Source organism: Indicator indicator, chromosome 3 (assembly GCF_027791375.1).
Source record: "Indicator indicator isolate 239-I01 chromosome 3, UM_Iind_1.1, whole genome shotgun sequence".
NCBI lineage: Eukaryota > Metazoa > Chordata > Aves > Piciformes > Indicatoridae > Indicator > Indicator indicator.
The window spans coordinates 49,687,659-49,706,013 of record NC_072012.1 but is presented as its reverse complement, the minus strand read 5'-3'; the positions used below and the strand labels follow the sequence as shown (position 1 = coordinate 49,706,013).

At 48.0% G+C, this 18,355-nt stretch overlaps 1 protein-coding gene across 1 annotated transcript in view; it reads left to right on the top strand.

The window, feature by feature from the left end:
* The window catches only part of PTPRR (protein tyrosine phosphatase receptor type R), a 149,020-nt gene that overhangs the window by 36,675 nt on the left and 93,990 nt on the right, over positions 1-18,355 (top strand). Inside the window, exon 4 of the mRNA XM_054399457.1 lies at positions 17,418-17,531. Within this exon, the coding sequence (XP_054255432.1) occupies positions 17,418-17,531 (114 nt within the window). The remainder of the gene's footprint in view (positions 1-17,417; positions 17,532-18,355) is intronic.

Genomic DNA, 18,355 nt, shown 5'->3' with positions numbered 1-18,355 from the left:
CATTCTGAAACAGGAGGAAAATCCTCCTTATCTGGAGCCTTTCCAGCCCTGTCTGGATGTGTTCCTGTGTGCCCTGTGCTGGATTCTCTGGTCGTGCTCTGGCAGGAGGGTTGGACTGGAAAATCTCCAGAGGTGCCTCCCAACTCCTAACATCCTGTGTGGTCCTGTGATCCTGTGATAATCTGCATTGCCATGGCTTTATCTGTTTAAAGTTCATCTGCCTTCCTGGCTGTGATCATGAACTCTTATGCAGTAACCATATCTTGCAAATATTTGTTCACTTATTACAGTTTGTTGCCCTTCTTACCTGTAATAAAGCTCAGCCAACAGCTACAGGCAGCATCTCCTTACCTCATTGGTAGGCTGCAAAATGGTGAGTCAGAGTGAATAATTGTTTGGAAAACAGACTGCTTCAGAGCAAAGAAAGCTACCCACCTTGTATCATCTTAGAAACTTGAAATGTGTTAGGAAAATGTTGGCTTGGAAGGGCAGACTGATCCAAATTAGTAGGGGGTTAACATTTATTTCTAATGTAAAGAGACAGAGTAAAAGGTCACAGAAAAATTTCATTACTGTAAATCTGCCCAAGATGTAGTCCCCCCTGATGTAGGACAAACTGCTCTTTCAAAAACATCCACTTGCAAATCTCATTTTTATAGGATTTGTTTCCTTTACTCTCTGAATTCAGTGGCAAATGTCTTGATGGTATTCATGGCACACAGCTACTTTCCTGCAGGGTGTGTTCATCACTGGCACCTTCAGCATTTTATTCAGCAGTCATTAATCCCTCCACTGATGTCTGAGGGGGTCACAGTCACAGAATCACAGGATCACAGAAACATTCAGGTTGGAAAAGCCCCTCAGGATCACCAGGTCCAACCCAGAGCCCTACTCTACAAGGCTCACCCCTAAACCACAGCCCCAAGCACCACAGCCAAACCACCTTCAAACACAGCCAGGCTTGGGCACTCCACCACCTCCCTGCCCACCACATTCCAGTCCCTCACCACTCTTGCCCTCAAAAAATGGTTCCTACTGTCCAGTCTAAACCTACCCAGTGACATCTTGAGGCCATTCCCTCTTCTTCTATCACTAATGACCTGGGAGAAGAGACCAGCACCAACCTCTCCACAACCTCCTTTCAGGGAGTTGTAGAGAGCCAGGAGGTCTCCCCTCAGCCTCCTCTCTTTCACACTAACCATCCCCAGCTCCTTCAGTCTCTCTTCATCAAATTTCTTCTCCAGACCCTTCCCAGCTTCCTTGCCCTCCTGTGCCCTGGCTCCAGCACCTCCACATCTCTCTTGGATTGAGGTGCCCAGAACTGGACACAACACTCCAGGTGTGGGCTGAGCAGAGCTGAGTGCCAGGGCACAATCCCCTCCCTGCTCCTGCTGGACACAGCATTGCTGATCCCAGCCAGGATGCCTTTGGCTTTCTTGGCCACCTGGGCACACTGCTGGCTGCTCTTCAGCTGCTTGGGCACATAACATTATATTTGAACCTGTCTGCTTTAGCAGGTAAACCTGTAGTGCGTACATTAAAAAAGTTCTCTGGCCTCCCAGCTCAAGCTGAGCTGTTCTCCCTTGTTACTAAATTTAGCATGACTGCACAGGAACAGAAAGGGAAAAAAAAAAGGCAAATAAACCCTGAATCTTCACTTCCATTAATTGTTAGCTGCATAATGTCTTACTTATGAGATTATATTGGGAGAGGCATTCCTCTGTATTACAAGAGCTGTGATATTAATAGAGGCAGGAAAAAGGAATGGGGGGTGGGGGGGTAATCTGCAAACAAATGCAGTCCTCAGAGAAATAAAACCTTCTGAGATTTTTCTTCCCTTTTTAAAACACTTCAGATGGTCATCAGACTCTAATAATGAGCATGTCTGGGAAAGCAAATCAGTGGTAATGTTTCATAAAGAAAAAAAAAGGTGGGGGGGGAAGAGGAAGCTCAGATGCTCTTTAAAGGTTTTGTGGTTCTGTATTGGTTGTGTTAATGAAGTTCATTCTCTGTAGATAATATAAGTGCACATACTAATGCATCTTGTATTAGAGAATGGATTCCCTTGTCTCTTATGGCAGAGGAAGGTCTCTGGTGAGAAACTGAATTCCTGTCGAGATGTAGGTCAATATGTCCCATTTGACCAGGGGCATCCTCCCACCAGCCTGCAGAGGATGGGGGTAGTAATGAGAAGAGCAGAGGTATTAGCAGGGATTAAAATGAAATAGCTCTGCTTGTTGGCAAAGTTGTCATAGAATCATAGAACCACTGAATTGTCAGGGTTGGAAGGGACCTCAAGGATCAGCCAGTTCCAATCCCTCTGCCGTGGGCAGGAACACAGGATCACAGAAACATTCAGGTTGGAAAAGACCCTCAGGGTCACCACAGTATCACAGTATAGCAGAGGTTGGAAGTGACCTCAAGAGATCATCAGGTCCAACCCCCTGCCAGAGCAGGGTCACTTAGGGTAGTCCACACAGGAATGCATCCAGGTGTGGTTGGAAAGTCTCCAGAGAAGGAGACTCCACAACCTCTCTGGGCAGCCTGCTCCAGGGCTCTGTCACCCTCAGTGCAAAGAAGTTTCTCCTCATGTTTGAACTCATTGTTGCTTGGCTTATCACTGTGAACCACCCAAAAGAGCCTGGCCCCCTCCACTTGACCCCCACCCCTCTGATATTTATAGACCAAGTCCAACCCAGAACCCTACTCTACAAGGCTCACCCCTAAACCACAGCCCCAAGCACCACAGCCAAACCACCTTCAAACACATCCAGGCTTGGGGACTCCACCACCTCCCTGGGTAGCACATTCCAATCCCTGACCACTCTTGCCCTGAAATTATGGTTCCTACTGTCCAGTCTGGACCTACCCAGTGGCAGGTTGAAGCTGTTTCCTCTTGTTCTGTCACTAATTGCCTGATACTTACACCTACTTTTTCCTGCCCTGCAGCTACCATCTAGTGCCATGAAACATCCTAACCAAGATTTGTCTTGTGTGTACTGAACTAATATTGCAGGGTGCTCCAACATGGTTGCTGTACCAGAAGCCCCAGCCATTCAGTGAGAGTATTTGTTGTTACAGATTTCTGGGTGTGTGACAGGAAAGAGTGAAAAACCAAAAATAGTTTCAGGGCAGCTCTTCTAGTTTGCAACTGCACCATATGCCCACCACGCACAGTATGTCTGATTATTCCCCACACTGAAGTGGAGCTGCTGAAACAGGATGAATGAAAGACATGGCTGGCAAAGGCTGCTGATGGCAGAGAAATTACACCAGCCACACATGCAGCCCAGTGGCCTAACAGCTACAGCTGTTTTCAGGCACCTCTTTGTAGTTGTTTCTCATCTCAGGAGGGGTCAGTGTGGTGTCAGTGTAACTGAGAGCCAGGAGGATGCTTAGGGGAGTTGAGCATCTCCCCTGGGAAGAGAGCCTGAGAGCCCTGGGGCTGTTTAGTCTGGAGAAGAGAAGGCTGAGAGGGGATCTGATCAATGTCTGTCAATAGCTGAGGGGTGGGGGTCAGGAGGAGGGGGCCAGGCTCTTTTGGGTGGTGTGCAGTAATAAGCCAAGGAACAATGCTCCTTGTCCTATCCCAGGGCACAAGTGAGCAAAGGCTGTCCCTGCCCCTTCCTTCCTGACCCCCAGCCCTCAGCTATTGAGAGACATTGATCAGATCCCCTCTCAGTCTTCTCCTCTCCACACTAAACAGCCCCAGGGCTCTCAGCCTCTCCTCCCCAGGCAGTGCTCCAGTCCCTTCAGCATCCTTGGAGCCCTCCCTTGGACTCTCTCCAGTAGATCCCTGTCCCTCTTGAACTGGGGAGCCCAGACCTGGATGGAGTATTCCAGGTGGGGAGAGTAGAGGGGGAAGAGAAGCTCCCTGGATCTGCTGGACACACTCCTCTGAATGCTCCCCAAGATCCCATTGGCCTTCTTAGCCCCCAGAGCACATCTTCACAAGCAGCAGTTGTGTTATCTCCTAGCTGAGGTTTTCCACTGCCCTGTGCCATTTCTCCATCTCTGCAATGGCTGCTGATCAAATTCTAGCAGTGTGGTGTTTGGCTTGCTAAGTTGAATGACTAAAGGGACTGATTTTTTCTGCATTTTGTGTTGTCATATGTTTGATTGCTCTGCTCTTAACTTCTTTTGGAAGGCTTTTTTGTATATGTGAAAAAAATTGGATGCATTTCATGTGCAGCAGAGTAACAGCTGGTGAGGGGGTAAGGAAGAGTAAGCTGTAGCTACCAAAAAAAAAAAAAAAAAACCAACTAAACTGGAATGGCTTTTATCATATTCCATTTTATAGAGAGTTCTTGTCTTCAGACCACATCCTGTGTGACTCTTCATCCTTTGCCTAAATGCTTTGCATGCCTAAATGTGCCCTTCTCAGAGGGCAGGAAAAATAAAAGCTGTTACTGACCTGCCTTGCAATGATCTTAATTCTGCTGAAACAAATCAAAGTTCATCCTAGTGCAATGATTGAATTAGAACAAGCTCTAGCTTAAGTCTTTGGCATCCTAGGTCTAGGTTCAATCTCATGTTCCATGAACTGTAGAGGGAAGGGCTGTGGTCAGAAGTGATCAAGCAGAAAATCTCTCTGTGTGCTTGCATGGCACCTTGATGGCTCTGCATCAGCAAGGCTGGGCAGGGGAGAAGGCAGGAAACTTGGTAAGCTTCAGCTTTTGGTTCAGAAGCTTATCCCAGTCTGACAGCTTCTGCACAATGCTTTGATCTCTAGCAAATTCTAAGGGGAAAAAGGAGAGGATTTTAATACCACTGCATAAGAAGATAGCCTCCTGCATCTTCTATATGCTCCCCTGTTAGGCTTCTAATGAAGGAAGCAAAATCTAGGCTTGAAACCCGTAGTACAGATTGAGTTCAGTACCTGCAAACTCACACAGAATTTATTTAATTACCACTTTCTAAAGAAAAAGAGAGGCATAGGTGGTTTTCTTGAATCTGTCTAGAACCTCTTACATAACAAAATTTCTCTCTTGAAATAAATGTCAGAATTTTTGCAACCCTATATGACAGTAATTAATTCATTGACAAAATGCTTTTTTTTTGTTGAAAAGTAATCCTAAAAGAATTCACATGGGAAGGAAAATAGGAAATATTGCAGTGCTAATTAATGGTTAAGGCATTTTTTGGAAAGCAGATGAAGAAAAGTTAGCTGAAGCACAGGATCACAGGATGGTAGGCTTGGAAGGGACCTCGAGATCATCCAGTCCAACCCCCCCTACCAGAGCAGGATCACCTAGAGTAGATCACACAGCAGCACATGCAGGTGGGTTTGGAAAGTCTCCAGAGAAGGAGACTCCACAACCTCTCTGGGCAGACTGCTCCAGTGCTCCATCACCCTCGCAGTAAAGAAGTTTTACCTCATGTCATGGTAGAACTTCCTGGGTTCCTGTTTGTGTCCATTGCCCCTCATCCTATCACTGGGCCCCAGTGAAAAGAGGCTGGCCCCATCTTCTTCACACCCACCCTTGAAATATTTGCAAGCGTTGATCAGATCCCCATAGAGCACATGGATCACATAATCCTGATCTGGTGATCATGTTTTGTGCTGTGTTGGGGGAAATTACAATTGTGTGGTGCTAGCACAGACCCAGATCAGCTCTGTAGCCTAACCTCTGTACTCACTGCCCCAGGTCACTGCACTGTGCTGCTGCCTGCTCTTCACACGACATCTTCCCCCATCCTCGAAGGAGCTGGGTTCAGAGGAGACAAGAAAACGGCTCTTCAGACAGAGCAGTAGACCTTGCCCAAGGTTGCTGTGAGTGCAAGAAGTTTACTCCAGTTCACAAAAGGAACAGTCTCACAGGATGTTAGGGGTTGGAAGACTCCTCTGGAGATCTTTGAGGCCAATCCCCCTGCCAGAGCAGGACCAGAGAATCCAGCACAGGAACACATCCAGACAGGGCTGGAAAGGCTCCAGAGAAGAAGACTCCACAACCTCTCTGGGCAGCCTGTTCCAGTGCTCTGTGAGCTTTACAGAAAAGAAGTTCTTCCTCATGTTGAGGTGGAACCTCCTGTGCTGGAGTTTCCATCCATTGCCCCTTGTCCTTATCCCAGGGCACAAGTGAGCAGAGGCTGTCCCTGTCCCTTCCTTCCTGACCTCCAGCCCTCAGCTATTGATAGATATTGATCAAATCCCCTCTCAGTCTTCTCCTCTCCACACTAAACAGCCCCAGGGCTCTCAGCCTCTCCTCACCAGGCAGTGCTCCAGTCCCTTCAGCATCCTTGGAGCCCTCCCTTGGACTCTCTCCAGCAGATCCCTGTCCCTCTTGAACTGGGGAGCCCAGACCTGGATGCAATATTCCAGGTGAGGTCTCACCAGGGCAGAGTAGAGGGGGCGCAGAACCTCCCTGGCTCTGCTGGACACACTCCTCTGAATGCACCCCAGGCTCCCATTGGCCTTCTTGGCCACCAGGGCACATTGCTGTCCCATGCAGAACTTGTTGTCCACCAGCACTCCCAGCTCCTTCTCCTTGGGGCTGCTCTCCAGCAGATCCCCTCCCAGCCTGTCCTGCTGCAGTTTATTCTTCCTCCCCAGGTGCAGGACTCTGCACTTATCCTTGTGGAACCTCATTAGGTTCCTCTTTGAAGAAGAACTTTGAAGAAGAGATATGTTGAAGGCTGTCATTGTTATGGCAAACTCCAGGAGGCTTACAAAATCACCTGAGCCAAAAGTGGTATGGCATAGGATTAGTAACAGGAGAGAGATTTTCATGTGCTTGCCCTGTCCTTGCTTTTCCCTTCACACCTACATCCAGCTGTGCAGGAGACAGTACTGGGTGAAGTGGGCATTGGGTCAGAACCAGCAGGGCTGTTGTGTTTCTGTGGTAAGATGCAAGCACTGGCACAATTTTAGTGACACTTTAATTTTACTTAATGGGAGCTATTTTAAGATTTTTATGCCAATTTATGCACCACTGAGTGTGAAACAGAAGATGTATTTCAGAAAATGTCATGCTGTGAAGTGCTCTGAAGGAGCTGCCTTCCTCCTTGAAGTGTTAGATGGACAGTGGATAGTGTGGGGCTGCTCTTGTGTAACCTACACTGTCCAGGAGCTTCATTTAAGTGTTCTCTAGAATGCAAAGGGCTTATAGTCAGCAAGGCAGCAAATATATCTGAGCATATGAATAATTTTTCTGGAAGTTAGTAGGGAGCACTCATGTTCCTTGAATGCTCCTAACAGCTGCTCTGGAAAACGATTGCAAAATGCCAGTCTTGTTCTTGGCAGCTCTGTGCCCTGTGTTTAGTCATAAACACAGCTGTTATGCATTAGATGGAAAAGTAAGATTCTCATTGTTGTATTGTTCTCATTGTCAGCCCTGTAGTTAGGGGAAAGTGATCTGGATGAAGCAGTTCAGCAGTGTGCTGGAGAGTTTCATACAGAGAAAGAAAGAAGGAAAGAAGGAAAGAAGGAAAGAAAGAAAAAGAAAGAAAGAAAGAAAGAAAAAGAAAGAAAGAAAGAAAGAAAGAAAGAAAGAAAGAAAGAAAGAAAGAAAGAAAGAAAGAAAGAAAGAAAGAAAGAAAGAAAGAAAGAAAGAAAGAAAGAAAGAAAGAAAGAAAGAAAGAAAGAAAGAGAAAGAAAGAAAGAAAGTGAAAGAGAGAAAGAAAGAGAGAAAGAGAAAGAAAGAAAGAAAAAAGAGAAAGAAATAAAAAGATTTTTAAAACTTTCTTATTTTACTGATTTGACTTTTTCCCTTTGGGAAAAAAGAAAACAAAACAAAACAAAACAACAAAAAACCCAGATCTGTGTTACTTCTCCTTACAGAATTACTTCCAGGAGAGATGTTCCTGAAAGTCTGCAGTGCAGGTCCAATCCTAGAATCACAGAATTGTCAGGGTTGGAAGGGACCTCAAGGATCATCCAGTTCCTACCCCCCTGCCATGGGCAGGGACACCTCACACTACAGCAGGCTGGCCAGAGCCTCATCCAGCCTGGCCTTCAAAACCTCCAGGGATGAGGCTTCCACCACCTCCCTGGGCAACCTGTGCCAGTGTCTCACCACCCTCATGGGGAAGAATTTCTTCCTAACATCCAATCTGAGTCTTCCCACTTCTAGTTTTGCTCCATTCCCCCAAGTCCTGTCTCTACCCAACAGCCTAAAAAGTCCCTCCTCAGCTTTGTTGTAGGCCCCATGCATGCTCTGCATCTTCACATTCTTCTGTAGGAAAACACATTCTGAGATTACCCCAGAGGAGAACACTTTGTATTAGATTATTGTATTAGATTAGAATATTAGATTATTGTATCTGTTCACTGACCCTAGGCAGAGGTAGGAATTATCATTTGAAGTGTAAACTGTTAGGCTTACCCAGCAGAGACACAGCACACAAAAAAAATGATTTGCTGACATTATTTTTGTGCTTTAAAATCATTTCTCCTTGGCATGTAATTTAGAAAATAGGGTTTGATGACTGTTGGTAATTGCCTGCATTTTCCATGATCAGCTTGTGCAGTGTTCAAAATTGATGTGTCTAATTAAATAACGGAAACAGGAACCACGAGTTAATTGCAGTCTGTGCAGGTTGCCCCTGAGGTGTTTTGTGTCACCTGGTAAGTCTCAGCTCATTAGCAGAAACAAAGTCAATAAGTGTTTACCAGAACTGGAAGCAGCTGGAGAGTTACAAAACCACCAGGTCCCAGAGAAGCTGCCTGCATGTGAGTGTGTGGTCATGGTCATGCTCATGCTCATGCTCCTGATCACCAGCAGGAGTAAGACATTAATGAACTGAAAGAAAATGAAGCTGACAGCCTGCATGTAGTTCTCTCTGTGTTGATTACAAGATACAAGACGCAAGAACTGAGCTCTGTCACATCTCTGACATGGCCTTTACAGCTCCCAGTCAGTCCAGAGGATCAGTGGGGATTGCATTCAGAAAACCTTAGCCTGCACATTGTCCTGGGAGTGTCTGTTCAGGTGGCTATCAGAGGTGAACCTTGGCTCACTTTCTGAGGCACTCCTTTTAAAAATACATTTCTTAGCAGTGAACTGCATGTGCTTGCCCAAGATTTGCTGATGACACCAAACTGGGAGGCTTGGCTGAGACACCTGAAGGCTGTGAGGCCATTCAGCAAGACTTGGACAGACTGAGAGCTGGGCAGAGAGGAACCTAATGAGGTTCAGCAAGGATGAGTGCAGAGTCCTGCACCTGGGGAGGAAGAATAAACTGCAGCAGGACAGGATAGGAGGTGATCTGCTGCAGAGCAGCCCCAAGGAGAAGGAGCTGGGAGTGCTGGGGGACAAGAAGTTCTGCATGGGACAGCAATGTGCCCTGGTGGCCAAGAAGGCCAGTGGGGTCCTGGGGTGCATTCAGAGGAGTGTGTCCAGCAGAGCCAGGGAGGTTCTCCTCCCCCTCAACATTCATGTTGGAAAAGCCCCTCAGGATCACCAAGGCCAACCCACAACCCTACTCTGCAATGCTCACCCCTAAACCACAGCCCCAAGCACCACAGCCAAACCACCTTCAAACACAGCCAGGCTTGGGCACTCCACCACCTCCCTGCCCACCACATTCCAGTCCCTGACCACTCTTGCCCTCAAAAAAGGTTTCCTACTGTTCAGTCTAAACCTACCCAGTGGCAGCTTGAGGCCATTCCCTCTTCTTCTATCACTAATGACCTGGGAGAAGAGACCAGCACCAACCTCTCCACAACCTCCTTTCAGGGAGTTGTAGAGAGCCAGGAGGTCTCCCCTCAGCCTCCTCTCTTTCACACTAACCATCCCCAGCTCCTTCAGTCTCTCTTCATCAGATTTCTTCTCCAGGCCCTTCCCAGCTTCCTTGCTCTCCTCTGCCCTGGCTCCAGCACCTCCACATCTCTCTTGGACTGAGGTGCCCCAAACTGGACACAGTACTCAAGATGTGGCCTGAGCAGAGCTGAGCACAAGTTGGAGCTGTCACAGGCATCCAATCCTTTCCAGATCTGGGAGATGTGGGGGCAGCACTGCCACTGCCACTGTTTCCAGAATTCAAAGCAGCCCACAACTTGGTTTGGACTGTGGACAGATGGGCAGCCCCCATCTTGAGTTCATTTTATGAGGCTCTTTAGGAAAACAGGATTTACAACCTTTTTAAAGAGAGGGATGTCATATGCAGAAAGACAAAATTAAAGGCACTACAGAAGTGCAAATGTGTCTTTCATCAAGCTTAATCAAATTCCAATGTTGGAGGAAGAGATGAGTGTAGCATTCCCACTAGGGAAGCAAGCTCAATAGATAATTCTGTAGCATTAAATCTGAATTCCCAGCTCTCTTTCTGCTTTTCCAAGTTTCTAAGTCAGTCTGCTATTGCTTCTTAGTGCTAGCCCTCATCATCTACCTTCCCTTTATTTCAGCTCTGAAATAAGAGAGGCACTGCTGCTTCTCTTCCCATCTAGAGGTAATACTTCTTCAGTTTTGAGTGAACAAACACATGCTCTACTAATAGTTAAAGCTCAACATGTATTCACACAGTCACAGAATTATTGAGGCTGGAAGAGACCTCTGAGATCACCAAGTCCAGCCTATGACCCAACACCACCACACTGACCAGACCATGGCACTAAGTGCCACATCCAGTCTTGCCTTAAACACCTCCAGGGATGGTGACTCCATCACCTCCCTGGGCAGTCCATCCCAGGCTCTACTTCCCCTTTCCAGCAGGAAGTGCTTCCTAACATCCAACCTAACCCTCCCCTGGCACAGCTTCAGGCCATGCCCTCTTGTCCTGTCCCAAGCTGCCTGGCAGCAGAGCCTGACCCCCACCTGACTGCAACTTCCCTTCAGGTAGCTGTAGAGAGTGATAAGGTCCCCCCTGAGTCTCCTCTTCAAGCAGTTCCCTGAGGTCCTTCTTGAACTGAGGAGCCCAGAACTGGACACAATACTCCAGATGCAGACTCACCAAGGCAGAGTAGAGGGGGAGGAGAACCTCTCTCGACCTACTGACCACAGGAGATTAAGTCTGTGGGAGTCTTTTGGCCAGATCAGTTCCTGAAAGATGTGGGAAGTGCCATATCACAGAATTGTCAGGGTTAGAAGGGACCTCAAGGATCATCCACTTCCACCACCTCCCTGGGCAACCTGTTCCAGTGTCTCACCACCCTCATGGGGAAGAATTTCTTCCTAACATCCAATCTAAATCTCCCCTCCTCTAGCTTGGATCCATTCTCCCCAGTCCTATCACTCCCTGACACCCTAAAAAGTCCCTCCCCAGCTTTATTGTAGCCCCCTTCAGATACTGGAAGGCCACAAGAAGGTTTCCTTGGAGTCTTCTCTTCTCCAGACTGCACAACCCCAACTCTCTCAGGCTGTCTCCAGAGCAGAGCAGCTCCAGCCCTCTGATCATCCTCCTGGCCCTTCTCTGGACACCTAAACCTATTGGTTTATGTTTCTAGTTTTGTAAGGTTACATACACATATATATATATATATATCTGTGTCTGCCACAATCTAAATTGAAAATTCTGAAGAGAAAAAGAAAAGGATGTTTTGAGGTGGTTTGGTTTTTTTTTTTTTTATGTCTGTCATTTTTTTTTTCTGCAAGGCATTTTGATTTATTGAGGACCATTTCACAAAGTCATGCTGGGAAATAAAACTTCATTGACTAAGGAGTGTTTGAAACATCAAACTGTCTGAAAGGAGTGTTTTACAAAAGGAGCAAGGAGAAACAGTGCTGAGTTTCTGGCATTTGAGCTTGACACTGGCTGTACCCAGAGATTCAATAACTGGACAGAAAAACGGATTATAAAGCACAGCCCTGGAGGGGCTCAGAAGGGTCTGCGTGCTCCCAGGGTTACAGCTGCCTCTGGGATGATGAAATAGGATGTGACTGGTCCAATCATGCTGTGCACAGGAGTTGTACCAGACATTACAGCAGAATGCATTTCTTTTGTAATGGAATCATTGGGGTTTTTCTGCTAATATTGAATAAGGGCAGATGGGACAATTTTATGAAGCTCATTCTCCATGCCTCTTAAAGAGCCAGAAGGCTGAAACGGTGTTCAGCTGAGCTCTGTTTCCATATCTTTGTATTGTGCTGTGCTTTTCACAGGATCCCAGAATGTGAGGGGTTGGAAGGGACCTCTGGAGATCTTACAGTCCAACCCCCCTGCCAGAGCACGACCAGAGAATCCAGCACAGGGCACACAGGAACACATCCAGACAGGGCTGGAAAGGCTCCACAGAAGGAGACTCCACAACCTCTCTGGGCAGCCTGTTCCAGTGCTCTGGGACCCTTACAGTCAAGAAGTTCTTCCTCATGTTGAGGTGGAACCTCCTGTGCTGTAGTTTCCATCCATTGCCCCTTGTCCTATCACAGAGCCTGTCTCTTCCTTCCTGACCCCCAGCCCCTTTCATTCCCCTTCCAAAGCGTTTCCACAGTACAGACTGGGACTGATATGATTTAACAACAAAACTGCATCAAACTTATATCCCATGAACAATAGGGAATCACAGAACCACAGAATACATTTGGATGGAAGAGACTTCAAAGCTCATCCAGTCCAACCCTCAACCCAGCACTAAACCATGTCCTCAAGTTCCAGTTCTATACTCTGCTTAAACACCTCCAGGGATGGTGACCGCAGCACTGCCCTGGGCAGATCATTCCAATGTCTGAGAGCCCTCTCTGGGAAGAAATATTTCCTAGCATCCAGCCTGAGCCTCCCCTGGTGCAGCCTGAAACCATTTCCACTGGTCTTGTCACTTGACACCAAGGAGCAGAGGCTGCCCCCTCCTTGCTCCAACCTCCCTTCAGGGAGCTGTAGAGAGCAGTGAGGTCTCCTCTCAGCCTCTTCTTCTCCATCCTGAACACCCCCAGCTCCCTCAGCCCCTCCTGGCAGCCCAGGTGCTCCAGGCCCTTCTCCAGCCTCATTGCCCTTCTCTGGACATACTCCAGCCCCTCAATGTCCTTCTTGTAGTGAGGGGCCCAGAACTGAACACAATCTTTCTTTCTCCTCTCCTGCATCCCTCAACAATGACAAGCATGCATTGCATGAGGATTTGGGATCTGGGATTCTGTGATCATCTGACTCATTGAAAGGCTCTGTTAATGTCACTGGGCTCTGCATAAGGTTCTTTTCCTGCTGAGGTGGTGCTGTGGCATTGTAGTCTCATACAATGGGTAGCACATTAGGTGTTTGGTAGCCTGCATCCTTTTTGAGTCCCAGATAGATTATGCTTCATTCATGCATCAATGTAGCAGAGGAAAGGAGTAAAGGGAAATGAGTACAATGAGCATTGAGAGGACAGTCTCAGACGTCACCCCACTGACTACATTACACTGTGGGACAGTGACGCCCCACCTGACTCAGAAGCCAGGAGAATTAAATACCCTATCTTCTGAGATTTCCCTCAGAAGAAAGACAGGAGACTGTTCTGTGTCTTCTCATTAATTGTGATCAGGAAATCCACCTTGCCCTGTGACACCCTGGTGTCAAATGACACAGAAAGAGCTGACCCTTATCCTTACTAGGAGACTGCAAGCCTAGAGGTTCCCAAAGAACATGGGGCTGATAGAAATCAAAGTGTGCCTCTTGAAGACAAGCATTAACAAACCTTAGCCTTAGTAGGCTGAATGGATTCTTATACACTTTAATCATCCATGAAGGTCATGGAGTCTTTCTATAGCTGCCTGACTCACTGTCCATGTGCATGTAAAAGCTCAGCAAGGGAATCTTGGGCAAAAGCCAGACCTTACAGATGGAGCATTTCTCACTCTTGTGTTGTTACTTCCTACAGAAGTGGTCAAATCAGCTGCCAATCAGCTGATTTCCTTTGAGAAATTAGTTCTTCTCCCTGCAAAACTTACAAAGTGTGAATCTGTCACATAGCTGAGACAAACCAGTTTATCACATCACACACCCACCTCCAGGGAAGCTTTGCCAGTCTGAAGCGTGGATGCCAGCAGAGTGCCATGGCCTCAGCTGAACACCCAAATGCAGCATCCTTGTCTTCTGTGCTGCAGCAGCCTCTAGGATTGTCCTCAGTTGGTAACTCCATGTGCAAACAGGACCTCCCTGTCTGTAAATGTCTGAGGGCTGGGTGTCAGGAGGGAGGGGACAGGCTCTGCTTAGTTGCACCCTGGGATAGGACAAGGGGCAATGGATATAACGTGCAACATGAGGAGGAACATGAGGCTCACAAGAGCCCTGGAACAGGCTGCCCAGAGAGATTGTGGAGTTTCCTTCTCTGGAGCCTTTCCAGCCCTGTCTGGATGTGTTCCTGTGTGACCTGTGCTGGATTCTCTGGTCCTGCAGTGGCAGGAGGGATTTGGACTCAAAGATCTGCAGAGGTCCCTTCCAACCTCTAACATCCTGGGATCCTCTATGGAACCTGGTATCTAGTCCAAGCTGATGGCCAGCCCTCAAACATTTCAACAGCAGACAAAGGCTCACAGGCTCACAGGATGTTAGGGGTTGGAAGGGACCTCTGGAGATCTTCCAGTCCAACCCCCTGCCAGAGAAGCTTAGCCTTTTATTGGTGTAGGGTTCATCCTGACTGCTGATGGTCAGAGGCTTGGCTTCAACGGTGTGACAAATTCTGCACAGTTTTCAGGGACATTTGGTGATTTCCAGCATCCATCTGAGCACCCAGCCCATTTTCTGCCTCTTGTTCAGTTTTATGCCCCAGCAACTTCCTATGCTAGGAAACTCTATGGATTAACTGTGGTGGTGTCATGGATTGACTCGAACCTGCTGCTGCTATCTGCTATTCCCCCAACCGTGCTGGGCACCAACTGTTGTGCTCCCCTCATTTGAGGGCCCTTGGGTGATGAATGAAGGCACAAATCCTGTGGCTGTAAGGCAACCTGATTCCAGAAATGCAGAGAGCAGAGAATCCTACAAGTCTTCTCAGAAGTCCTGTAGAATCTCCAACATTACAAAGTCTCAGAGTGTCCTTAGCAGAAGCAGCTAACATGAGCATATCCCTAGCAGCATCCCTATACCAAAGCCCTACCCAGAAAAAGCTAACTACAGAATCACAGAATTATTGAGGCTGGAACAGATCTCTGAGATCACCAAGTCCAGCCTAGGACCTAACACCACCACACTGACCAGACCATGACACTAAGTGCCACATCCAGTCTTGCCTTAAACACCTCCAGGGATGGTGACTCCATCACCTCCCTGGGCAGTCCATCCCAGGCTCTAATTCCCCTTTCCAGCAGGAAGTGCTTCCTAACATCCAACCTAACCCTCCCCTGGCACAGCTTCAGGCCATGCCCTCTTGTCCTGTCCCAAGCTGCCTGGCAGCAGAGCCTGACCCCCACCTGACTACAACTTCCCTTCAGGTACTTGTAGAGTGTGCTAAGGTCCCCCCTGAGTCTCCTCTTCTCCAGGCTGAACACCCCCAGCTCCCTCAGCCTCTCCTCATCACTTTCCCTCCAGTCCCTTCCCCACTCTCATTGCTCTCCTCTGGACCTGCTCCAGCCCCTCAAGATCTCTCTTGCAGTGAGTGCCCAGAGCTGCACACAGTGCTGGAGGTGAGGCCTCCCCAGTGCCCAGCACAGGGCAGAATTCCATCCCTAGCCCTGCTAGCCACACTATTCCTGATCCAAGCCAAGATGTCCTTGGCCTTCCCTGCCCCCTGGGCACACTGCTGGCTCCTGTTCAGCTGTTGTCACCCAGCACTGCCAGGTCCCTCTGTGCCAGGCTGCTCTCCAGCCACTCACCCCCGGTCTGTAGCTTGCATGGGCTCATTGTGGCCAAGGTGTAGGAACCTGCACTTGGCCTTGTTGAGTCTCATACCAAGAAGCAGAAGTCCCTAGCTGCCTTTGACCCCCCAAGGGGTATAGAGAATTAAATTTATTACAGGTAAATTGAGTTCACTGTTTCACACAGTTTGAAATTATTTTGCTGGCTGGGAAAACTTTCAAGATTTTGATTATTCTTTCCATGCTTCACAAGGGAGAGATGTTGAAATTGGGCTCCTCAGTTGAAGAGAGACAGAGACCTGCTGGAGAGAGTCCAGCAGAGAGCCAGGAGGATGCTTAGGGGACTTGAGCATCTCCCCTGGGAAGAGAGCCTGAGAGCCCTGGGGCTGTTTAGTGTGGAGAAGAGAAGGCTGAGAGGGGATCTGATCAATGTCTCTCAAGAGCTGAGGGCTGGGGGTCAAGTGGAGGGGGCCAGGCTCTTTTGGGTGGTACACAGCAATAAGCCAAGGAACAATGGAGACAAACTTGAACAGAGAAGGTTTCAGCTCAACATGAGGAGAAATTTCTTTGCAGTGAGGGTGACAGAGGCCTGGAGCAGGCTGCCCAGAGAGGTTGTGGAGTCTCCTTCTCTGGAGACTTTCCAACCCCACCTGGATGCATTCCTGTACGGACTCCCCTAAGTGATCCTGCTCTGGCAGGGGGATTGGACCTGATGATCTCTGGAGGTCCCTTCCAACCTCTGAGATACTGTGGTACTGTGATGGGTTTCTCTGATGGGCTTCCTTCCCTGGAATTCTGTTCTCCTAATTTTCCCCCACAAGCAGAAACCTTCTTCCCTTCAAGCTCTGTGTGTTTACTTGGGTCAGACAAACCTAGAGACTGTCACTACTTGTGCAGTATCCAGGTGGGGAATTGCTCAGGGAATTGAGTCCTCCAGGGCCATTCTCCTCTAGGCTCAACAAGTCACCACTGCCAGCAGCAGCAGTGGAATCAAAGCTGTAAACTCCTGGGGGAACAGGTTTGCAATCCATGATAAACACTGCAGATGAGCAAAAGGCAAATGATTTGTGCTGACTAAGTAGAATGCTTCAGCTCTGTCTTTCCCAAACTAAAAGGAGTAACTTGGTGAACACAGTAAGTTGTGTGTCTGTGCTAATGCTTTGCTTTTTTTATTTCTATGGCTTCCCTTTCCAGGGATTAATTACATGCTTTGTTCTGGGTGGTGTTAAAACACATAATGATTTCTTCTGTGTAATTAGAACTTGTAAGTGGCTGGACAAGTTGACATTCTAGAGGTCCAGAGGAAGACAAAGAAGCTGTGAAGGGCCTGGAGAATAAATCTGATGAAGAGAGACTGAAGGAGCTGGGGATGGTTAGTGTGAAAGAGAGGAGGCTGAGGGGAGACCTCCTGGCTCTCTACAACTACCTGAAAGGAGGTTGTGGAGAGGTTGGTGCTGGTCTCTTCTCCCAGGTCATTAGTGACAGAAGAAGAGGGAATGGCCTCAAGCTGCCACTGGGTAGGTTCAGACTGGACAGTAGGAAACATTTTTTGAGGGCAAGAGTGGTCAGGGACTGGAATGTGGTGGGCAGGGAGGTGGTGGAGTGCCCAAGCCTGGCTGTGTTTGAAGGTGGTTTGGCTGTGGTGCTTGGGGCTGTGGTTTAGGGGTGAGCCTTGTAGAGCAGGGTTGTGGGTTGGCCTTGGTGCTCCTGAGGGGCTTTTCCAACCTGAATGTTTCTGTGGTTCTGTGGTTCATTTGATCTGGTTTTGTTTTGCAGACACTGCAAATGGATGTGAAGAAGCTGAACATCACACTTCTTCGGGTATTTCGCAAAGGAGTGGCAGCAGCACTGGGACTCTTACCTCAGCAAGTTCACATCAACAGGCTCATTGTAAGTACCACAGGGATGTGCTTAATAAAATGTACCTGGGGTTTTGGTTAGTTGGTTGGTTGTCTTAATTCTCCTACATTTATTTTCTGTCACTATGGAAATGTGCAATAAAATAGGACAGAAAAATAGTTTTTACTTTTTTTTTTTTTTAACTGCACTACAGGAAAAAATAGATCTTTATTGCAAAATTATTTAAGTTTTTGTGGCAGTTTAGGCTGGGTGCCCCCTGCCACTGCTACATGAGATACACCTCTGGTGTCCTGGGTGCCCACCCAGAGGGGTGGACACAGGACTCGGCGTATTTCTACCCATAAATCCTGTGCCCTATAAGGCCATCTGCAGAGTCATTCTCTTCCTCTTTCTTCCCTCTCTGCTCCCATGGGAGATGCTCTCTTATTGGGTAATGCTGGGGGAGTATCCTCAAGGCCTCTTAGGCCTGTCTAGGCCTAATGCCAGGAGGAGAATGGAGGGGGGGGGCAGTCTCAGACCTGGCCAGCCTGAGACTTGCCTAGCAGTGGGAGGGGGAAGAAAGAGCCCTGGGGGGGGTTTGGGTTTACCCTCAGGTGGGAAGAAGGGAAGGACTGGGAAGCCTCTGGGAATTCTGTGAGGGGTTCTGTACGCTTTGGGATACTCTTTGTCACTATGCTTTGTGGTTTGTAGTTCTCTGTAGCTTCACCAATTGCTTTTTTTTCCATTTAAACTTTCCATCACTCTCCAATCCGTTTGTGTGAGTCTCATTCTTTTGTCCCTTTCGGGGCAAGAGAGGATCTGTCTGGCCCCAAACCAGCATAGTTTTCTTTGGAGAGGAAACTATTTTCAGTTAC